This window comes from Schistocerca cancellata, chromosome 9 (assembly GCF_023864275.1).
Source record: "Schistocerca cancellata isolate TAMUIC-IGC-003103 chromosome 9, iqSchCanc2.1, whole genome shotgun sequence".
Lineage (NCBI taxonomy): Eukaryota > Metazoa > Arthropoda > Insecta > Orthoptera > Acrididae > Schistocerca > Schistocerca cancellata.
The window spans coordinates 249,294,074-249,319,554 of record NC_064634.1 but is presented as its reverse complement, the minus strand read 5'-3'; the positions used below and the strand labels follow the sequence as shown (position 1 = coordinate 249,319,554).

The 25,481-nt window shown below is 41.3% G+C and overlaps 1 protein-coding gene across 1 annotated transcript in view; it reads left to right on the top strand.

The window, feature by feature from the left end:
* Positions 1-25,481, top strand: part of LOC126100186 (small G protein signaling modulator 1-like) — a 292,492-nt gene that overhangs the window by 145,209 nt on the left and 121,802 nt on the right. Inside the window, exon 16 of the mRNA XM_049910745.1 lies at positions 24,610-24,852. Coding sequence (XP_049766702.1) covers positions 24,610-24,852 — 243 coding nt within the window. The remainder of the gene's footprint in view (positions 1-24,609; positions 24,853-25,481) is intronic.

The window sequence follows — 25,481 nt, the reverse complement described above, 5'->3', positions numbered from 1 at the left end:
AAGAGGGATGGAACATCTAATAATTCAGTAATCAAAATATATACAGATATGTGACTTTCAGTGATGATAGTGTCGTCTGCTGTCGTTTGATGCCTAGTTTGTCAATGGTCCTATGAAGTGTTGAACTGTTATCAAATTTTAATGATATTTATAAGAGTATGAATTTGCTATTAGGACATAACATCTGTAGTTATTGTGATGTACATGATATTAGTGTCCCGAAACATGCACATTGATAACGTCGTCTCAGATTATGCTTCGCAGTGTCCTGATTACTGTGGTGATAATAGTTTTGTTACATGTCAGAGCTCTGAATTATTTTTTAATTTTAAAATATTTCAAGGAGCCCCTGTCTGTGATACTGCAACACTGCCATCTTGGGTGCCAGCATCTTACTTCCACATGCTAGTAATCAAGGCAACACTCACATCGCTCCTTCTTTGCCTTGGGAAAACCCACTTCCATTCCCGTAACTTGCCAGCCATGATTCGGGGCCATCTGGTCCTAGTTACCATGGCCGGCCACACCCGACTCAGCACCTCCGTGCATCACCTGGAACTACAAGATTTCAATAACTTTAAGTAGCTGATGATATGCCAGCATATTTGTTTTTCAGAAAAGCTGATTTTTGTACATCTACATTTACATTCGTAGTCTGCAAACCAGTATGAATTGTATGGCAGGAGGTTCTTCCCTTTACATGGAGGTGGCAAAAATCATGTGATACCTAGTTGTTGTGACTCTCTGATCTTTCAAAGTGCCACCGCGCAGTTACGTGCGTCCTCTACATGCGGCGCTGTCTGCCAGCCATGCAGCAGCAGCGCCACCTAAGCACCAGCCAGCCAGCGGCCGCTAGACTCGGACTCAGTTATGATTTGACTGTTAAAGTGTACACACATCTTACTCTGTTTACTTGATCTGTGACTTTCATGTATTGCGTCTTCCTTGAAATATAATTGTTCAACTTGAAGTTATAACAATTGGCGACGAGTTAGTGATTTTTCTTTTCTGTCGTTGACCCACATGTTTCCATGGCTACTTAGAGCAACTATTGCAAGGTCTCATTGAACAACAAATGCTTCTCACGAATGTGATTCGTGATTTCGTTGCAGCATCAAATGCGGGGCGTCTCTCGTCGTTCTCTCTACCTCCTTTCCCTCCTTATGACGAGACGGCGGAAGACTGGTCTGATTACGTAAAACGTCTTCGACAGCACTTCTTGGCATTTCATGTCGTAGACGAACAAACATGTAAGTCTCTGTTCCTTTCATGGATTTCACCTCAAATGTATCTGTTGTTGTTGCAGTTGGCTCCTTTGAAAGATCTTGCGTCTTTGTCCTTTGCTGAAATGTGCCCACTTCTGTCCGTCTATTTTCAAAAGCAAACGCATGTGGTAGCCTCTCGTGTTGCCTTTTATCATAGTCAAAAACAACTGAATCAATCCTATCGCGCTTGGGCTACTGAACTTTACGGCCTCAGTAGAGAGTGTCACTTTGTTACTGAAGTTCACAAAGAATCCTATGCCAATTCCATGGTATGGGATGCTATTATCCGATCGGTGCCCGACAAAGAAGTTAGACAACGTGCCCTTCAGTTGGCAAATCCGACTCTAGATGAAGTTCTATCCATCGCTCAGTCTTTTGAAATTTCTCGCGCCGCTGGAGCGCAAATAGAGGCATGGGGCAATGTCGGGAAAACACAACCTCTGTGCGATGTTGACGAAACGTGTGGCATGTCCCCGCCGCCCGACGTGGCCGCAGTACGCTCCCAAGCGCAGCCTCAGCCTAACCGTAAACAAACCTCTAAGAAACTGCAGCAAAACCCACTGCAACTTCCTTCATGTCCGCGGTGTTTTACGAAACATTCACGAGAAGATTGTCCACAAAAAAAAAAACGGTCATGTGTCATCCGTTTGCAAATCCGACCACATGCATGATGTTCATGAACATGACACTGATTCTTATTCTGTGTTGTCTGTCAATTGTACTTCTTCCCTTTCAGGGACGTTATTCCTCACTGTCCAAATACTTGGTCGAGATGTTCGCATGCAGGTGGATACTGGTTCTGCTGCCACTATCATCAATTCTTAGACATATCGTCAGTTGGGTTCTCCAATCCTGTCACCTGTCACTAGGCAATTACGGACTTACAATAAACAAAAGATTTCTCTCTTGGGATAATTTGATGCTGAGGTATCTTACAAATCTGTCGTTCGCACTGTTCCCATATTTGTGGTCGACCATAGAATCTTTTTGGTTTCGATGCCTTTCGCGTTTTTGGGTTCTCCATAGATGACTCTGTCAGTGTCGTCTCTGATGCTAGTCCTTATGCTCAATTGGATTCCTTGTCGATGACATTTTTTCCCTTTTTTCTCCTGGGTTAGGCTGTGCAAACGACTTTGAAGCTCATATCATGCTCAAACCCTCTGCTCGGCCTAAGTTTTTTCGGGCTTGGGCCATTCCTGTGGCCCTTCGTGACCAGGTCAAATGAGAGCTGGATCATCTCACTGCTTCAGGGGTCTTGCTTCCTGTCACTTCCAGTGAGTGGTCCTCTCCTCTCATTGTCGTTGCTAAGCCAAATAGTGATATTCATCTCTGTGGCGATTTCAAAGCCACTGTAAATGCTCAATGCCTTATCGACAGTTACCCTCTGCCTCGACCTGAAGAATTGTTCACTTAACTTGCTGGAGCTAGTATTTTTCTAAACTTGACCTGTCAGAAGCTTATCATCAACTTCCTCTCGACGCTGCTTCCTGGCAGTTTCTGGTCCTTAACACACCTTTCAGCCTGTATCAATACCAACGATTGCAATTCAGGGTTGCCAGCGCCCCTGCTCTCTTTCAGCGATTCTTGGAACAATTATTGCTCACTGCCCCTGCGTGTATAAATTACCAGCACAACATTATTGTCACTGGCTCCACCACTGACGAACATCTTAAAAATCTCCGCTCACTTTTTCATGTCTTATAAACTGCCGGTCTTAAGTGTAATCTTCAGAAATCAAAATTTTTTCAGGCATCTGTCACGTACTTGGGGTTTCAACTCTCTTGGGATGGTATTCGTCCGCTTCAGCAAACTGTCGCTGCGATCGATGCCCTTCCTCACCCTACATCTGTTAAGGACCTGCAGGCCTTCTTGGGGAAAATAGCATACTATCACAAGTTTTTACCATCTGCTGCTTCGGTGGCTCAGCCGTTGCATCGCCTGTTGCATAAAAACGTGCCTTTTCACTGGCCCGCGTCATGCGATGCGGCTTTCCAGAAATTGAAGACTATGCTGAAACAGGCTCCGTGCCTGGCAACTTATCGACCTGGCCAACATCTTGTTCTTGCCATGGACGCCTCTCAATACGGGGTCGGTGCAGTCCTTGTGCACCGTTTTTCTGACGGTTCTGAACAACCCATTGCTTATACCTCCAAAACGCTCACAGATGCCCAACGAAAGTATTCTGAAATTGAAAAAGAAGCTTTGGCCATTGTTTATGCTCTTCATAAGTTTGGTAGTTTTCTCTATGGATCCAAATTTCATCTTGTTACGGATCACAAACCACTTGTTTCCTTGTTTCATCCTTCAATGTCACTTCCCGACAAGGCTGCACACCGCCTCCAGCATTGGGCTCTTTACTTGTCTCGTTTCAATTATGAGATTCATTTCCCGCTGACGGCTCAACATGTGAGTGCTGATGCACTGTCTCTCCTTCCCATGGGTCCTGATATGGCATTTGATAGGGACGAACTTTTGGGTTTCCATCTGGATGTTGCCGAGCAGCGGGTGGTGGACAGGTTCCCCATCACCGGGGACCAGCTGGCGGCTGCTACGGGTTCTGATCCTACCCTCTCCCGGGTTTTACGCTGTATTCAGAAGGGTTGGCCAGATCGTCCGTCCGCTAAGACTTCTGATCCGTTGCGGAACTACTACGCTTTGCATTACCGCCTCATGGCTAGGAATGGTGTTATCCTCCTTTCCACCGAAAATGCTTCTCCACATGTTGTGGTACCTGCGTCTTTGTGTGCTTCGGTCTTGCGCCTCCTTCACCAAGGGCACTGGGGTGTCTCTCGCACAAAATCTCTGACGCACCGTCATGTGTAGTGGCCCGGCATCGACTCTGAAATCACACACATGGTCACTGCTTGCGACCCTTGTGCGTCACAGGCCGCCGCCCTTAAGTCATCTTTGTCACCGTGGCCTTCCCCTGAGAAGCCCTGAGAGCGTATTCATGCTGACTTTGCGGGACCTTTTTTAGGTACTTACTGGCTTCTCGTTATTGATGCCTACTCTAACATTCCTTTCATTGTCCGTTGCACGTCGCCTACCACCGCGTCAACCACCAATGCTCTAGCTCGCATTTTCTCTTTAGAATGCCTTCCCTCTACTCTTGTTACTGATAATGGTCCGCAATTTGCCTCTTCTGATTTTGCGGATTTTTGTGCCCGTCACGGTGTCATGCATGTCACGGCCCCTCCGTTCCATCCACAGTCGAGCGGTGAGACTGAACGACTGGTCCGCACATTTAAGGCTCAGATAAGGAAACTCCTGGCTTCTTCTGCTGCTGATGATGCGCTTCTCCAATTTCTGGCTTCTTACCGTTTCACCCCCATGGGCAACCACAGCCCGGCTGAGCTCTTACATGACTGACAGCCCCGCATGCTACTTCATCTTCTGCGGCCTTCCACCTCGTGGCCACGGGTGCCTTCGCTTAGCCAGTTCACTGTCGACGACCTTGTATAGGTACGGGGATATGGCAGGCGGCCAAAATGGAGTCCGGGCTGCATCGTACGACCCCGTGGCGAACGCCTGTATGAAATCCAGATGGACGCGGGTGTTGCAGTGCATTATTCAGGCCAGCTTCGGCCTCATGTGCCGGCAACGCCTGTTCCGGATGCTGCTACACAACCTTCGGCTCTACCTGACGCTCGGGATAATGAAATCTCTCATTACTCACAACGCAGTCCTCTCACCGTCATATCGGTGCTAGCACAAGAACTGACGCCAACAGGAGATGTGCCCATGCAGGAACCAGATGACCATCATCTGTCGGAGCAACTCTACTCGCCTCCTCCTCCTACGAACGCGGAGACATCGCCCATATCTCCTGTCATAACAACCGGACTTGCCGCAACGGGCAGGCAGATTGGTGCACTGAGCCCCAGCAGATTCGACCCGCACGTCTCCTGTCATCTCGACCCGTTATCATCGGGGACACTTCCGTCCATACAGGAAGCCTCCTCCTCAAGACTTTATGGCCAATCAAACATCACCTATGGACATTAGCAATCTACAGGCCACTTCCACTTCCATCAAGACCTGTGCAAAACTTCAAAGGGGGGGATAAGTGTTGTGACTCGCCGATCTTTCAAAGTGCCGCCTTGCAGTTACGCGTGTCCTCTACATGCGGCGCTGTCTGCCAGCCATGCAGCAGCAGCGCCACCTAAGCAGCCAGCCAGCCAGCGGCCGCTAGACTTGGACTCGGTTATGATTTGCCTGTTAAAGTGTACGTTTTTAGTCTTTTGTCCTTCGATATTTAGTGTGATTTTATCCTCTATCCTTAACTATCTACCAGTCTGTTCATTTACTATATGCCAGTGGGTCTTACATTTGTTGGAAGAGCACCTAATTGTTTTATCATTATGAGCTTTTTTAGCCCATGTGATAACTCTTCTGTATGTGGTTTTGCAATTTTTATAGTATACCTTGAACTCTTTGGATTTGCCATTGTCCAGTTTGCTAAGTCTGTGCAGCAGCCTCATATTTTCTGGTGAAGTTTCTTATTAGTGATAGTCTTTGTTTCCTCTGGGAAATGGTGATAGTCTTTGTTTTCTCTGGGAAAATGCAATTAAACTAATACAAAATTGTTAAGACTTTCGTGGCCACTTGTTGACAAACTGCCTATTGGCTTCTGTCTTGCGTTCTTTGGCCGATGTTCATCTAATGATTTTACTGATGTTTCGCCAGCATGAGTGGCTGGCATTGTCAAAGCTTCAACTTCCATTGCCGGTGGGGAACTGGAGTTGAGCTCGTGGCCGCAGACTATATGTACCTGGCACGCCAATGTCCGAGGGCTTCTCTGCGGTCATTTCCGGCGCGGTTCTCCTCTTGCTACCTGCGATGGTCGTTCACTGCAGTACGGGAAGCCAGTATCAGTTTACCTTAAGGCTTTCCTCTTTCTTGTTGAAGCTGTTCGCGTGTTTTTATATTTCTACAGCTTCTCTGAACAAGCGTGTGTGATAGTGCTTCTCTACAGCCAGAACTTCTGTGTCGGCGAATTTTATTACGTGGTTGATCTCACTCAGTGTATGCTCTGCCACGGCCGATTTCTCCACCTGCCCCAGCCTGCAATGTCACTTATGTTCTTTGATCCTGGTGTTAATTGATCGTCCAGTCATTCTGACATAAACTTTTCCGCGTGTGCATGGTATATGGTACATTCCCGACATTGCAAGTGGGTCCCTTTTCTCCTTTGCTGATCTAAGACACTCTTTGATCTTCCTCGTTGGCTTGAAAATCATCTTTACACCATGTTTGCGCAATATACGGCCGATTCTGTACGTCACTCTGGGAATGTATGGCAGAAAGGCCATACCCGACATTTCTTTTTGTGATTCCTTACTTTGCAGAGTGTTTGGCTCTGTTACACTTCTAATATAATATGTGGAGTACCCATTGCACCTCAGAACACTTTCCAGGTGTTGCATTTCGCGTCTGAGGTGTTGCGACTCACATATTCGTCCTGCTCGCGTTACAGGCGAGTTAATCGTGCCTGTTTTCTGGCTCGTGACCTATTAGATCTGACAGCATACTGAAAACTAAACACAGATCCGATGCAGCGTATCACATGCAATACAAATCGATTATCAAGGCGTCTTCTCTGCTGGTGGACATACAGAGAAACCTACGCAACACAGAAGCCCTACTACCTCGGCTGTATGGATTACCCAAGATCCATAAGAACAACATTCCACTAACACCGATTGTTAGTGCTCCTGGCTCACCGACGTATAAACTGGCAAAACACTTGGCCTTTCTGCTCCAGCCACACATGGAGAAGACTGACACATACATGAAGGACTCGGGTCATTTCATTGAGAAGCTGAAGAAACAGAAACTTGCACCAAACGACATCCTGGTCAGCTTTGATGTTGTTTCTTTGTTTATGAAAATGCCACTCAGTGACGCTCTGGAGAACATCGATTACATTTTCGCGCAAGACATCGCAAAGCGCTTCCATGCATGTCTCACCATGAGCTATTTCTACGAACAGCTGGAAAGCGTCACCATGGGTAGTTCTCTTAGTCCAGTGGTGGCCAACTTCTTCATGGAACAATTCGAAGCACAGGCACTGGACTTGGTGACTTGCAAACCTAAGGTGTGGTATAGATACGTCGATGATACTTTCGTTGTCTAGAGCCATGGTGAAGAATAGCTTGCTGACTTCCTAAGACACTTGAACGGCCTCCATACAAACATAACATTTACCATGGAAGTAGAAAAGGACAAGAAACTGCCATTTCTAGATGTGCTGGTCACAAGGGATGGTGAAAACTTGGGATGTAGCGTATATAGAAAACCGACACATACAGACCAATACCTGCGCAAACTATCAAACCACCACCTAAGCCAGAAAAGAGGCATGATTAATATGCTAGTTCATGAGCAGGACAAATATGTGAGCCGAAACACCTCAGACGCAAAATACAACACCTGGAAAGTGTTCTGAGGAGCAATGGTTACTCCACAAATTATATTAGAGGTGTAACAGAGCCAAACACTCAGCGAAGTAAGGAACCACAAAAAGAAATGTCGGGTACGGCCTTTCTGCCAAACATTCCCAGAGTGATGGACAGAATTGGCCGTATATTGCGCAAGCATGACGTACAGACAATTTTCAAACCAACGAGGAAGATCAAAGAGTGTCTTAGATTGGCAAAGGAGAAAAGGGACCCACTTGCAATGTCGGGAATGTACTGTATACCATGCACATGCGGAAAAGTTTATGTCGGAATGACTAGATGATCAATTAAAACCAGGATCAAAGAGCATAAGCGACATTGCAGGCTGGGGCAGGTGGAGAAATCGACCGTGGCAGAGCACGCACTGAGTGAGATCGACTACGTAATAAAATTCGCCGACATGGAAGTTCTGGGTGTAGAGAAGCACTATCACACATGCTTGTGCAGAGAGCTTCAACATGAAAGAGGAAAGCCTTAAGGCAAATGGATCCTGGCTTCCCATACTGCAGCGAATGACTGTCGCAGGTAGTAAGAGTAGAACCACACCAGAAATGTCCACGGAGAAGCCCTCGGATGTTGGTGCGCCAGGTATATATAGTCTGCGGCCATGAGCTCGGCTCCAGTTCACCACTGGCAGTGAAGGGTGAAGCTTTGACAATGCCAGCCACTCGTGGTGGCAAAACGTCAATAAAATCATTAGATGAATGTCGGCTAAAGTACCTGAGACAGAAGCCAATAGGCAGTTTGTCATTAAAGTAATATTCGAATACCTGAAGAAAATTGTCATATTTTTCATTTGTAGTTGAAGAAGTAAATACACTTTGCCAGACTTCTTTCTTTAAGCTAAGTACGAAGTTATTTATGTTACTCTCACTATAACTTCTACACTTACTAACTGTTTTTCCTGTTGGGAGTACATTGAGTGGTGGATTAAAATACATTCTTAGTGCACTGTGATCTAAAAAATCAACATCTATAATTTTTACACTGCAATCAGTGTTAGTAGCAAACTGAGCAAGACAGCTGTTTAATCTCGTTGGACATATAACTTTCATATTTAAGTTGAATGACACCATCAAATTTACTAATTGTGACTTTTGAGCAGATTCTTCAAGGAAATAAATGTTAAGATCACCACATATTATTATATTTTTTGAGTTATTGTGACATGCTATTTTCTAGCAATAGTGCAAAGTTTCTGAGGGAGACAGAAAAGTTACCACTAGGTCATCTATACACACACATTATATACATATTTAGGTCAGCAAGTACTTCCCCAACTATTTCAATATCTTTGGTTAAGGTATACAATTCACAGGGATGGAAAGGTTCACGGCTAATGCTATAAGTTTCACCACCTTTGTAATTTTTCCTTGAATAGTAGTGAACTAATCTGAAGTTTTGACTATACTGATAAGGTAATTCTGACTCTTTTAGCCAGTGTTCACTAATACACAGTAAGTGCATGTCTGACAAAGGATTAGTATCAATCGTAAGAATTTCAAATTCACTTACTTTATTTTTCAATCCTTGTACATTGTGACAGTATAAGTTAAGGTTGTCACATTCTTCTATGTGAGGAAGATTTATGTCTGCTGTGTCCTGTTGCAAAAGAGATGACTTGACCATAAAAAATCTTGGTTATTAGCTGACACTTTTTTATTTTTCTTGACGATCTTCTCGGAGATATTGAAATCTTGCTGCTTAAAGCTGTACTCCCAGAAGAAATGTGACTCTCCAATGATGAGTATGATGCACTGGGAGTGTGTTGTGATCTCGCAGATTTTTCTTGTTGAGCTGTTGTTTGATTAGCGGTATCCAAATTTTAACTGCATAATAATTCACCATCAGTTTCTTGTGTTTTTGTAGGTGAAGTTTTCCTATCTGCTTCTTCATTAATTGCAAGTGTATTTTTTGACGTAGCTGTTTCTTTTTCTTCCAATAGTACAGTTTCATTAGGCACAGGTGCTTTTAGTGCAATTGGTGTTGTGCTGTTTTCATATAGTTTGGACGTTTCTGATAATAATGCATTAGCAAGTACATGTTTTCCTCGGCGGTTTCTGTGCATTGCATGGCAAGTAAAGTAGCTTCAATCTGACGAGCTAATGTCTAAGAACTTGACATGTTTGAATGCTTTACAGATTTTTTGATACTTTCTGTTTATGAAACTAATTTCAGTATTTACACATGAACTTTTTATTAAGTCATGTCTGTACAGAATGCTAATGATGATGATTTTTTGTTGTGAAATTCTTTCCAGTGTTTGTCGCAATGCTCTGACTGCGTTTTTTACTCATGTTTATATACATCATTAGCTCTGGCAATAACTACACAGACATCATTTGGGTGTAGGTTGCAGTCTTTAACTACACTACTGGCCATTAAAATTGCTACACCACGAAGGTGACGTGCTGCAGACGTAAAATTTAACTGACAGGAAGAAGATACTGTGATATGCAAATGATTAGCTTTTCAGAGCTTTCACACAAGGTTGGCGCCGCTGGTGACATCTTCAACGTGCTGACATGAGAAAAGTTTCCAACCGATTTCTCATACACAAACAGCAGTTGACTGGCGTTGCCTGGTGAAACGTTGTTGTGATGCCTCGTGTAAGGAGGAGAAATGCGTACCATCACATTTCTGACTTGGATAAAGGTAGGATTGTAGCCTATCGTGATTGCGGTTTATCGTATCACGACATTGCTGCTCGCATTGGTCAAGATCCAATGACTGTTAGCAGAATATGGAATCGGTGGGTTCAGGAGTGTAATACGGTATGCTGTGCTGGATCCCAAAGGCCTTTTATCACTAGCAGTCGAGATGACAGGCATCTTATCCGCATGGCTGTAATGGATCGTGCAGCCACGTCTTGATCCCTGAGTCAACAGATGGGGACGTTTGCAAGACAACAACCATCTGCACGAACAGTTCCATGACGTTGGCAGCAGCATGGACTATCAGCTCGGAGACCATGGCTGCTGCTACCCTTGATGCTGCATCACAGACAGGAGCACTTGCGATGGTGTACTCAATGACGAACCTGGATGCACGAATGGCAAAATGTCATTTTTTTGGATGAATCCAGGTTCTGTTTATGGCATAATGATGGTCGCATCCATGTCTGGCGACATTGCGGTGAATGCACATTGGAAATGTGTATTCGTTATCGTCATACTGCGTATCACCCAGCGTGATGGTATGGGGTGCCGTTGCTTACACGGGCCAGTTGCTCGGCCGCCAGACGTTTTCAATTCGTGAAAGATCTGGAGAATGTGATGGCCAGTGCAGCAGTCGAACATTTTCTGTACGCAGAAAGGTCCATACAGGACCTGCAACATGCGGTCGTGCATTATCCTGCTGAAATGTAGGGTTTCGCAGGGATCGAATGAAATGTAATGTCCACTGTTCAAAGTGCCGTCAATGCGAACAACACCTCTTGTTCGCATTGACGGCACTTTGAACAGTGGACATTACATTTCATTCGATCCCTGCGAAACCCTACATTTCAGCAGGATAATGCACGACCGCATGTTGCAGGTCCTGTATGGACCTTTCTGCATACAGAAAATGTTCGACTGCTGCACTGGCCATCACATTCTCCAGATCATTCACCAATTGAAAACGTCTGGCGGCCGAGCAACTGGCCCGTCACAATATGCCAGTCACTACTCTTGATGAACTGTGGTATCGTGTTGAAGCTGCATGGGCAGCTGTACCTGTACACGCCATCCAAGCTCTGTTTGACTCAATGCCCAGGCATAGCAAGGCCATTATTATGGCCAGAGGTGGTTGTTCTGGGCGCTGATTTCTCAGGATCTATGCACCCAAATTGCATGAAAATGTAATCACATGTCAGTTCTAGTATAATATATTCGTCCAATGAATACCCGTTTATCATCCGCATTTCTTCTTAATGTAGCAATTTTAATGACCATTAGTGTATTCCCTGGAGGGGAGCCCCGGGTTTTACCGTTCCTTTAACTAAAAATTCCAGTTGCTTATTCATAACAATATTGGACAAATATTACCTATGCCTATCAGAGAAAATTCAAATTTTTGGTTTTGTTGCCTCTTCTCTCAGTAACATGTCTTGTCTTTCTAGCCGTAAATTGAGTTTTAAGCCATTTACTACACTTCTAATGCCTTTAGAGTTGCTCTGTATACTATCTGTTTTGAAACTTTCAGTGCCGCACCTACATCACTTAAAATACTTAACCTGTTTGTGATTTGTGCAAGGAGTTGAAATGTGGTTCTCATATTTGTAGCATATATTGAAGCACTTTGTCTAGCATAAACTGTTTCCATACAGATGTTGTAAATAGTACTTTGTTTGTTTTTCATATACGAAGAATTTATATCGGCACTTAGTGTATTCATTCGTGATTCAATATCTTTAATATAGTTTTTAGCCATTAAGAGTTCTTCTGGCAGCGCATCTGAGACGAATTCTTCAGTACCGGCATTATACTTCTTGATTGCACTATCTTGTTCATTGCACTGAACGAAGCCACATTCACAAAGCGGGTTTATCACTTGTATATTCTTCATGCACAATTAATGGAACTATAGGTGTGCGGAAGAGCACAAACTAAAACCCCTGTTAACACTATTTTGACAGTTTATGTACTTTAAATTGAATATAACAGGCTTTTCCACAGAACAGAATAAGTCACAGATGCAAAATACTAACACAAATTCTTTACAGATATATGGAAAAACTGGTAGAAGTCGAGCTTGGGAAAAAGCAGTTTGGATTCCATAGAAATTATGGAACACGTGAGGTATAGAACTGTTGGAACACGTGAGGCAATACTGACCCTATGAATTATCGTAGAAGATAGATTAAGGAAAGGCAAACCTATGTTTCTAGCATTTGTAGACTTAGAGAAAAATATTGACAATGTTGACTGGAATAATCTTTTTGAAATTCTGAAGGTGGCAGGGGTAAAATACAGGGAGCAAGAGGCTATTTATAATTTGTACAGAAACCAGATGGCAGTCATAAGAGTTGAGGGGCGTGAAAGGGAAGCAGTGGTTGGGAAGGGAGTGAGACAAGGTTGTAGCCTATCCCTGATGTTATTCAGTTATATATTGAGCAAGCAGTAAAGGAAACAAAAGAAAAATTTGGATTAGGAATTAAAATCCATGGAGAAGAAATAAAAACTTTGAGGTATGCCAATGATAGAAGTTCCAAGATGGCCGCCGAGTAAGTGACACCAGAAACCATTTCCAGAAAGTTAAGTGATTTAGACAGGAATATAATTTAGTTTAACGCCGACAACAAATTAAATACATGCATTAGTGTATCATTTAGTCTTGCTGTTAAAGGTTTGACTTTTCTTTGCGTATTTTTTCAGAAAACACGAAAAGATCGTAACTTCGCGAAGTTGCGCTTAGGCTTAAATTTTGTAAACGTGTTTGTTTCTTGTTTCACGGTAATTTAACTAATTTCTCGGTAACAAATAAGTAAACTACCGTAAAAAGCGTATAACTTCATTGTTTTAATACAGATTTCAGAAAAACAGCGTAACTTTATATCAGAAACTTGCTTATATACATTTGTTTGTAGGCCTAATTCTCGTAACGTTTTTGGAGAATCAGAGTTAAAGTATCTCGTTTAATTGTCCTTTTTTTCATTCCATCGAGTGAAATATAAAATAAATAGCGTATACCTTCATTGTTTTAATACAGATCTCAGATAAACAGCTGAATTTTAAATCAGAAACTTGCTTATATACATTTGTGAATAGGCTTAATTCTTGTAACGTCTTTTTTTGATTTTCGGTAATTTAATTGATTTATTCTAGCTAAAGTATTATTTATGCCATGAGTGAGAAGTGCCTGACTTGCCGTAGAATTGTTAGTTCCGGGATTGGGTGTGATGGATGCAGTAGTTTTTTTCACTGGGGCGTGGGTGTCGGGAAAGTGGATCAGGCTCATCAGTGGTTATGTAGGATTTGCAGCAGAGATAGGAAGATAGTGGAACAGGAGGGGAAAATTGCCGCCCTTCAGGCTGAGCTAGATCAGGCTAGGGAAGATCTGGACAGGTTAAGGAGGGAGAAGGGCAAAGAGAGGTGGGAAGTGGCAACAGGTAGCAGAAGGAACAGGCCTAGAACTAAGTCTGACAGTTTTGTGGTGAATGTCAAAAATAAGTTTGACCTATTGCTTCAGTTAGAAACTGATGAGCCTCAAGCAGAGTTAGGTGTACACAGGACACAACAAACTTTCAATAGGAAATTGAAAAAGAATGTAGGAAAGCCATCGAAAAGGAAGAAAGTTTTGTTGTTAGGCAGTTCTCATGCCAGAGGTGTAGGCCAACTTCTGCAGGAGGAATTAGGACGAGAATACCAGGTCACAAATTTTTTCAAACCAGGTGCTAGTCTGGATCAGGTGTCACAGGATTTAGGTTCACTCTGTAAAGGATTTACCAGGGAAGACACCGTGGTTATTGTGGGAGGGCCAGGGAACAGCATCGACAGAGATCCTGGGTACAATATAGAGTGTGACCTGGTAAAGATTGCGTCGGCTTCGAGACACACCAATGTTGAATTTGTATCTGTCCTGAGACGCCATGACCAGCCTCATTTGAACTCTTCTGTTGGGAGAGTTAATTTGGAGTTGGAACGGCTGCTTGGGTCGGGTGCGGGGGCTCATATTGGTGTGGTTCCTGTTGATTCTCTCAGCAGGTTGGACTATACCAGGCACGGCCTACATCTCAACAGGAAAGGGAAGGGGAAACTGGCTGGGGTAATAGCAGGGAATTTAAGGGGGGGAAGCACTGCCATGAATGGTAAAATACCAGTGGTTACAGGTGTTGGAGCAGCACCTTTTTTAGGATAGGTAAGACAGAAAGATGTCAAGTTCTACGAGAGGTCAGGATTGAAACAAATCTTCAGTTTAGGAAAGAAATTAAACAGCACAATTCTAGCACTTTGGATCACCAATCACAGCTGTCAATTATAAATTTTCACCAATCACCAGAAATTTTATCTCCACCAAGTTGTATCTCAGTCCTAGGTAATTGCATTGATGAATTAAAGTCACCCAACCCAGTTGACATAATCTGCCTCTCTGAACACCATGTGACCACTGGTATAGCAACGAGGCCTAAGCACAATGAGAAACTCAGACAGGAGAGTACTGCTAATGTTAGAATAAGGAAAGGTTCTCATAAAAGTATAATTAAAAATAATGTAAGTATATTTCATCAAAATATTGGGAGTTTAAAGAATAAAATAGATGAGCTTCTGGTTTGTTTAGAAGATTTACAAGCTGAGGGTGAAATCGATATACTATGCCTGTCTGAGCATCACATTGTTACTGATATGGATAAGGTAAATGTAAGTGGATATAAGCTCTCTGCACATGTAATGAGAGAAAATATGGAGAATGGAGGAGTTGCCATATATGTCAAAAGTTATCATTGTGCAAAATGTATAGAAACAAAAAAGTTTTGTGTAGAGAAACATATAGAAGCATGTGCCTGTGAGCTTAAATTAAATAAAGGCACATTTATAATTGTAACTGTGTATAGGTCCCCATCAGGAAATTTTCATCTATTTCTGAAAAATTTGGACTCCTTGTTGTGCTATCTGTCAGACAGGGGGAAGCAAATTATTATTTGTGGGGACTTCAATGTAGATTCTCTGAAAGAGGGTAATAGGAAAAATGACCTTGAAGTATTACTCGGTTCCTTCAATTTGACACCTGTAATTGATTTTCCTACTCGGGTGGTAAAGAATAGCAGCTCACTGATAGATAACTTCTTTATAGACCAAGATAAGTTTAACCAGATAAATACTCAGCCTGTTGAGAATGGTCTTTCTGATCATGGTGCACAGCTAGTTACAATATACTAAACAGTCCTCCAAAGTAGTACGTTCAGTCAACGATTTAACAATTGCAAATTTCAGGGAAAGCCTAGAGCAGTTAGACTGGGATGAGGTGTACTGTGAACCTGATGCCAATTTAAAATATAATTTATTTCATGACATTATTGTAAATGCATTTGAAAACTGCTTTGCCAAGAAAATAGTTAAATATACTCGTAAGAAACCTTGTAACAAACCATGGCTTACTAAGGGTATAAAAATATCTTGTAACCAGAAAAGGGAAATGTATCTGACAGCAAGAAAGAGTAGTGACCCAGAAACTATCAAACATTATAAAAACTACTGTGTTATATTAAGAAAAGTTATTAAAAAATCCAGAAGTATGTGTATCATGTCTGAAATCAACAACTCTGATAATAAAATTAAAACAATTTGGAATATTATTAAAAGAGAAACAGGTCAACCAAGAGCACAGGAAGACAGTATTACCATCAAATTGAATGAAAACTTTACGAACAAAAAGTCAGAAGTTGGAAAATATTTTTAATAATCATTTTCTAAATGTTGTGGATATAGTTGGATCCAGGTGTTCATTAGAAGATGCTAGGCTGTTAATGGAAGAGGCCATACCTATGCAATTTGATACAATTGAAATCTCACCCATTTCTCCCTCTGAAATTAGGAAAATAATAAACTTGCTTAGAAGCAAAAACTCACATGGAATTGATGGCATTTCCAGCAAAATACTGAAAGCTTGTTCTCAACAGATAAGTAAGATTCTCAGCCACCTGTGTAATAGCTCTCTGGAACAGGGCATTTTTCCCTGATAGACTGAAATATGCTATTGTTTTACCTCTGCATAAAAAGGGGGATAGATCTGATGTCAACAATTACCGTCCAATCTCCCTTCTAACAGCTTTATCCAAAATTTTTGAGAAAGTAATGTATTCAAGAGTAGCTTCACATATCTGTAACAAGGAAGTACTAACAAAATGTCAGTTTGGTTTCCAGAAAGGTTTTTCAACAGAAAATGCCATATATGCTTTCACCAATCAAATTTTGAATGATCTGAATAACCGAACATCACCCATTGGGATTTTTTGTGATCTCTCAAAGGCTTTTGATTGTGTAAATCATGAAATTCTGCTAGACAAGCTCAAGTATTGTGGCATGAGTGGGACAGTGCACAAATGGTTTAATTCGTACCTAACTGGAAGAGTGCAGAAAGTTGAAATAAGTAGTTCTCATAATATGCAAAGATCAGCACATTCCTCAAACTGGGGAACTATCAAGAATGGGGTTCCACAAGGGTCAGTCTTGGGTCCTTTGCTGTTCTTAATATATATTAATGACTTGCCATTCTATATTCATGAAGAGGCAAAGTTAGTTCTCTTTGCTGATGATACAAGTATAGTAATCACACCTGACAAACAAGAATTAACTGATGAAATTGTCAATACTGTCTTTCAGAAAATTACTAAGTGGTTCCTTGTAAACGGACTCTCACTGAATTTTGATAAGACACAGTACATACAGTTCCGTACAGTGAATGGTATGACACCATTAATAAATATAGACCTTAATCAGAAGCATATAGCTAAGGTAGAATATTCCAAATTTTTAGGTGTGTCCATTGATGACAGATCAAATTGGAAGAAACACATTGATGATCTGCTGAAACGTTTGAGTTCAGCTACTTATGCAATAAGGGTCATTGCAAATTTTGGTGATAAACATCTTAGTAAATTAGCTTACTACGCCTATTTTCACTCGTTGCTTTCATATGGCATAATATTTTGGGGTAATTCATCACTGAGGAATAAAGTATTTATTGCACAAAAGCATGTAATCAGAATAATAGCTGGAGTCCACCCAAGATCATCCTGCAGACATTTATTTAAGGATCTAGGGATATTCACAGTAGCTTCTCAGTATATATACTCTCTTATGAAATTTGTTATTAACAACCAAACCCAATTCAAAAGTAATAGCAGTGTGCATGACTACAATACTAGGAGAAAGGATGATCTTCACTATTCAAGATTAAATCTAACTTTGGCACAGAAAGGGGTGAATTATACTGGCACTAAAGTCTTTGGTCACTTACCAAATAGTATCAAAAGTCTGACAGATAACCAACAAGTATTTAAGAAGAAATTAAAAGAATTTCTGAATGACAACTCCTTCTACTCCATAGAGGAATTTTTAGATATAAATAAAAAAAAATTAAAAAAATAAAAAATAAAAATAAAAAAACACAAAAATGAAAAAGTTGTTATATTAACTTAAGTATGTTGTTAAATTAACTTAATTATGTCATGTATTGGAAAATTTGACTCGTTCCACATCATTACGAAATATCGTATTCATGATCCATGGAACTAGTATTAATCTAATCTAATCTAATCTAACAGTGTAATTCTGTCGGAGACAGCAAAAGACCTGGAAGATCAGTTGAGTGGCATGGACAGTGTCTTGAAAGGAGGATATAAGATGAACATCAACAAAAGCAAAATGAGGATAATGGAATGTAGTCGCATTAAATCAGGTGATGCTGAGGGAATTAGATAAGGAAATGAGACATGTAAAGAAGTAAATGAGTTTTGCTGTTTGGGATGCAAAATGACTGATGATGGTTGAAGTAGAGAGGATATAAAATGTAGACTGGCAATGGCAAGGAAAGTGTTTCTGAAGAAGATAATTGTTAACATCGATTATAGATTGAAATGTCAGGAAGTCTTTTCTGAAAGTACTTGTATGGAGTGTAGCCATGTATGGAAGTGAAACATGGACGATAAATAGTTTAGACAAGAAGAGAATAGAAGCTTTCGAAATGTGGTGCTACAGAAGAATGCTGAAGATGAGTTGTGTAGATCAGTAACTAATGAGGAGGTACTGAACAGAATTGGAGAGAACATCAATTTGTCACACAACTTGACTAGAAGAAGGGATCATTTGGTGCGGCATGTTCTGAGGCATCAAGGGATCACCAATTTAGTATTGGAGGGCAGCATGGAGGGCAAAAATCGTAGAGGAAGACCAAGAGGTGAATACACTAAGCAGATACCGAAGGATGTAGGTTGCAGGAGGTACTTGGAGATGAAGAAGCTTGCACAGGATAGAGTAGCATGGAGAGCTGCATCAAACCAGTCTCTGGACTGAAGACCACAACAACAACATGACTACCAACCAGCTGTCCATCATGGTGAACGGCCACCGCAGAACTGTGTCCAATAGCAAAGTATACCACCCTGTGACACAACATGCAGCTGAACATAACACATTTGATTTCAGTGGCTACCTGACTACCCGAGCAATCTGGATCCTTTCCTCTACCACCAGCTTACTGAACAGTGCAGTTAGAAGTTATACTTGCAACACATTCTCCGCTCCTGTAACTGTCCCCTCCTCAACGTACAGTAATATACTGTCCTCACACCCTCCACCCAACATTTTGCATCCCCTCTGTCCTATCATCTCTACCCCATTCTCATCTCCCACACTGTTTATTTGCCACCTCTCCCAAAACACCCACCGATCTTTCCCCACCCCTCTCCTTTTTTCCCCACCTCCCTGTCCCACAACCTCCTGACACTATGGCTTTGGCATTCTAGTCCCTACACCCTCCACCAGACAGCATCTATCTTCCTTTCCCCACTTGTACCCTGTTATACCTTCCCCTTCCACACCCTCTTCAAATTGCTGCGTGCAACCCATGTGAAAGTTGCATTCTGGCCCGAGATGCTGGAGTTGGTGGTCATGTGTGCATGAAGTGTGCTTGCTTTTGTGTATGAATGGTGTGTGATTCTCTTTTGCTGATGAAGGCTGTGGTCAGAAGCTTTATGTAAATATATTTTAATTGTGCCTGTCTGCAACTTAACTTGTCTTCTTTATGGTAAGTAGCAATTTGTCTTTTCCTACATTGTTAATGGTTACATCCAGATATTTGTACAAGTCGACTGATTCCATTTGTGATTCATTGACATTATTGTCATAGGGTACCATGTTTTTTTAATTGAAAAGCACTCAATTTTACATTTCTGAACAGACATGTAAAAAACTAAGTTTTCTAGAATGAAATATGAAGACAGTGTAGATAGTATGTTTCAATTCCAATGGTGTCCTTCATAGAGAATTTGTTTCCTGATAAAACATACTTGCTACTACATAACGATTTTGGTGTCAGGTCTTTTAACCTCTGATGCTATTTCTTGTTCTTCTCCCCTCCACCCCCATACCTGCACTCCTCCTACTACCCTCATTGCACAATAATGCCCCAAACCATTTGACTGCAGGAAATCATCAGTTCTTCACTGATACACAGTTGTTAATGTTATACTATCCACCATATTCACCACATTCATAACTGTTGGTCTATTTTCTGTTCCCAAAACTGAAAATACAACTTAAGGGTTCAAAATTTGTCTCAATTTAGGAAATCCAGAATGCTGTGACCCACAAACTTAAATCATCCTTAAAACAATCCCCCAGCTGTGGCTAAGACATGTCTTTGTGATACCTTTACTTTTCGGAGTGCCAGTCCCGCAAGGTTTGCTGCAGACCTGTTTAGTTAGCAATGTAAGAGATGAGTTACTGCTGGTAATAAAGCTGTGAGGGTGGGTCTTGAGTCGTGCTTGCATAACTCAATCAGTAGGGCACTTGCCCGCAAAAGGCAGAGGTCCCAGGTTTGTGTCCTGGTCCAGCACACAGTTTTAATGTGCCAGGATGTTTTAAAAGCTAATCAATTGTGGAGAAACACTTTTCTGTGACCATAAGGAGTTTGAAAGCTCACAATGACAAGGAGACCATGTGAACCTCTCCTCATCATTATATCATTTTGACAAGGTGTGTAGGGAATGACTAGGACTAGTTTAAAAATTGTAGGTCTGTTGTATACCTGGCATGGTTGCTAGCATTGAAAGAGTGTGCAGCTAAGCAAAGAAACAGTTTCATAAGTGCGAGGTCCATGGATTGAATCTAACTACCGGCACTGTTTTTTTAATTCCCACATTATGCTGCCAGTGTGCAGTATTAAAGAAATCCCTCCTAAATGTACTCCGCTGGTGCAGCCTTGCAACATTTATTTTTTTACTGGGAAGCAAAAACATTATGACCACTGCCAACTGTGACATTTGATGCCTCGTGGTGCCATTGTGGGTATGTGACGTGGTAACAAACGTATGTAAGCTGAGCAGACATAGATGGGGGTCACCCTAATGAAGATATGTGCAACAAATGGGGAAATCCATTGAGATAAGTGACTTTGACAAAGGGCAGATTATTATTATTATGCAGAGCCCATGAACGAGTATCTTGAAAACAGCGTAGCTGGCCAAATGTTCATGTGCTACAGTTGTGAGCATCGACGGGAGGAGGTAGAAGTACAGTGGAACTACCACTATGAGCTAAATGATTGGACATCCATAACTCTTTACAGAATTTGTGGTTTGGAGGCTTGTCTGCTCTGTAAAGTAGGATAGATGGTGAACTGTGGCATCTGTACCAAAAGAGCAAAATCCTGGTGCATGCACATGTGTTTCGGAGCACAAAGTTCATCGTACATTGTTGAACTTGGACTTCCACAGCTGTCCACCTCTACATGTTCACATGCTGACCCAATGACATGTCAGTTATGATTGCAGTGGGAATAAGACTATTGGGATTCAACCATTGATCAATGAAAACCTGTTGGCCCTTGGGGTGAGTCACATTTTTGCTACGCTAGGTTGATGGTCGTCTCCACCAACTCTGTCACTGAGGTGAATGGCAGCTTGAAATATCCACCATGCCATGAATGCAGGCTGGTGGGAGCAGTATTCTTCTATGGGGGACAATCTCCTGCAATTGCATGGGACCTGTGCTAGTAATTGAAGACACACTGACAACTGCGAACCACTTGCATCCCTTCGTACCTGTTTCCCTTTGTTTTGAAACACACACATTGGAAAGTCATGCATGTACAACCAATATCATCCTGATTCATGCAGTGCTCCGTCAGTTACATATTACATAAGTTCTTGTCACAAATGTAGATACGAAAATATAAATGAAATGACTATAATGATTTGATTGGAAGTTTTCATGTATCCAAAAACATCTTATCAGCTTACAAAAAAGTTTTTTCTCATTTTTATGGGATAAATATTATGTAAATAATACAGGAATCTTTAAATGTTGATAACTACACAGTCATAATAAATCTGTTGTTAGAATTACATGTGAATGGAAAGAAGTACCAGCAGTGAGATTCAGTCCAGAGACCTCATCTTATGAAACTACAAGCTTACTCGCTTGGCTGCAGTCTGTTTCATTATTTGTGACTGTACAGAGTACATGCCCAAAAGTTTCAAACACGATCTTCCCAAAAACAGTTGAGAATTGTGTCTTCATGTTGCGTATGTTGAAGTCCTAGTCATTGTCTACACAGCCTGTCAGTATGATTCAAATTGGTGATGGGAAGTTCGTACAGTCCCCATGTGAGCACTGTAACACTCTGTATGTATCCTATCTTCAGCAAATAAGTAGTACCTTTTGTTTTGACTTTGTTAAAGCCTTAGTCTGAAAAATTACAGACCACAATGGGTACATTAAAATTAGTACATATTTGAAACTTTTTGACAGACCAGTGTACAGAAGCATTTACCTGCGTGTTTTAGCTGATTTGTCCTCTGTTGCATGTTCAATAATTCATCGAGTTTGTGCTGTTATGAAAGTGAAATTTTTAGTGTATGTGGAAAAGTCAAGCAACCACCATGAGACTTGGTGGTGGTGTTAGTTGTTCTCTATGTATTCATCTTTCAATGTGACACATTTTTCCAACAAAGGGTGACTTGGCAGAGCCCACCATGGTAATAGAAATTTGCTTCTCAGCTGTTCAGGAAACTTTCCACCTCAAAAGTCATCTCGTCACTCTGCAAATGCCTACTATGCAATGGTTTCTTCATCAGAAGAAAGAAATAGTAGGCATTGGTTATGCAAAATCTGATAGCCCAGAGAAGTAGCGTGTGTGACTGTATCCTGTGCAAAATGAACTAGATTGTTGTGGAGCAAAAACACACTCTTGAATAGCTTTCCATGACATTCTTTTCAACACCCTCCTAAGCTTGTCTGAAGATTTCTGCAGTATTTAACTGTGACAGTTTGCCTCTTATGAGCATATTCAGTTAGCAGCCCACCATGGCAGTACAAGAAACACTCAGCATCATTGTTCTGATGATTAATTGTTGCTGTACACTTCCTCTGACTTGGCATAGCTTGTTGCAGCACATTTCCCCTCAATACATCATTTTATCAAAGGGCTGTGCCATTTAGTTTTGGCTCGTCTAGCAATTTGCTATGGTACTGTGGTGTGTGTGTGTGTGTGTGTGTGTGTGTGTGTGTGTGTGTGTGTGTGGGGGGGGGGGGGGGGGTTCAATGTATACTGACAGTTGCAGAAATTTACTTGCTATAAAAAAATAATTGCATAACTTTATTTCTCTAGGTGATAATTAAATCTTTGACTGCTCCTCAGATGTCTGACAAACACATTTCACTTTTCAGTGGCTTGAAATTACACTGTAATTTAAGTGACTTTTAATTAGTTATTGCACATACGCTATTGTATGGGGTGTTCATAAAAAGTTTCAGTGGTACATTATAAAAGTTTAATTTAGACTGTTTATAACATATCTTACATCAAATTGAAGGTAAACTAACCTAGTTTTCTTTAAAAATTTTCAATATGTGCACCTTTATTTATATGGCTTACATTCAGCCTTATCCAATTCTTCCCACACTTTGGTTAACAATTCCTGAGTAAGCAATAGAAATAGCTGTAGCCTTTTCAGTTCTGTGTTTCAATGCTGGCAAGTCATTAGATAGTGGCGGAATGTAGATACAATCTTTTATAAAGCTGGAAAGGAAAAAATCACATGGCAGGAGCTCAGGTGAATATGGGAGCCAGCAGAAAAGAGGCCTGTTGCATTGATCATTATGACCAATCCAACGGTCATGGTCTTCAATGTTCAACCACTCTCACACAAAGTAATGCAAATGGGGAGGGGCTCCATTTTGTTGCCAAATAAAGTTTTCACATACTCCTTCTAATTAGGAAAAGAGCGGTTCTTGTTACGTATCCAGATTAGGCCACCCTGTTAATGGCAGTTTCGTTTCTGAAAAAATATAATCCTTACACATGATGTCAGGACACAGCACAAAAAATAATTAATTTTGGGAACCTCTTTGATATTGTACAAGTTCATGAGGATGCTCTGACTGCCAGATATTAAGACTGTGAGTATTTATTTACCTTCCCACTTAGATGGAAAGTACCTCATAGCTGAACACCACATGATCGAGGAAGTCACCTTTCCAGTGCAACACTTCACTTACAAGGTTACAATATACACCACAGTCATCAGGCTTTACAGCATGTACTGACTGTAACTGGTACAGACACATGTGTAAATGATTTCTTAGACCTTTCCATGCTGTTGTCTTTGGCAACTGAAGTTCAAGAATTGCTTTCCATACAAGCTATACCATTACTGGATGATTTTGCCACATGGGGCATCACAGTTAAACTTTAAACAAAATGCACATGGAACTGAAGTTACAGATTCACTCCTAGCTAACTGCAGAACACAAAATGCTTTACACTCAGGAGTCACCATTTTGTGTATTTGGAATTTGTGTATTTGGAATTTGTGGCACTGCAAGCAGGAAAATGACTTAGCAGTACTCGCACACATGCGCTTATCTAAAACTGTTTGAGTTACTCTCTAACAGTGACCTTGTATCAACACTCTACAATACTCACAGTAAATACTGTTGAAATGTATATCTCAGTCATTCTTTTATGGATACCCTGCGTATGTTTGTGAACTTTTTGCTGTTTAAAACAATTAATTGAAATTATGATATTGTCAACCAATTGTAGAGTTCAGAAACTGGACATCATGATAAAGGCCATGAAAGGTGTTTGGGTATCATTTGTTCATAGTATTTTTACTGCTTTGGAGTCCAAACTTGTCACAGAAAATTAGAAAGATACTTTTTAAAAAATTCTTTCAGGTATGGCCGTATCTTTTGGGACACTATGAATTTGGTAGTACAGAGGAGACACGTAATGAGCTGGACCGTCATACACGTCAGATGTATGAAACAACAATGTCAGAGTGGCTAGCAGTTGAAGCTATTGTGCGACAGCGTGACAAGGAAGCTATGGCGGCCAATCTGGCAAAATTGTCTTCAGAGAGCACAAGTGCTGATGCACCACCACCTACACCAGCCATCAACAAAGAACTTAGCAATGATGTGAGTACATGCTCAGACTTTGTGATTTGAACTACATGTTTTATGTTCATATTAGTGTTTGTAAGATTACATTATGGAAAAAATCAGACTTTTAAGTTTTAATATTGCAAATAAACTTGTGTGTGTGTGGGTGGGTGGGTGGTTGAATAGTGTTTATTTTGGGAGTGTACTGTATTGTTTGGAGATCTTGTCACACTATGGCTAAAGAGAATTTATGCATAATTAATTAAGGCACCAGGGAAGCGATGGGAAAGATTTTATTTCAGATAGACTCAGGGCCAAGACACCCTGTCCCCATACCTTCACAATCTCAACACCTTCTTTTCCACCTACATCACATAGTCTTCCTTACTCCAGCATATTACCTTCCTGGATGTTGAGATCCTCCACTCTGATGGCTCCATCCACACCTCTGTCCACATTAAATCCACCAACAACCAATAGTACCGGTGTCGTCGTAACTGCCGTCTGCTTCACGTCTGCTGTGCAGCGAGCTACGTTAATTTAAGTATTAACTGTATTTTTCTTACTTGTCACTTCTTCTTCCGTGTGTTTTTGCTTTTAGGAAGCTTTAATTGTTGAGTGCTAGTAATAGTGTTCCATAGATTTCGTGTTTGTTTTGAATACAG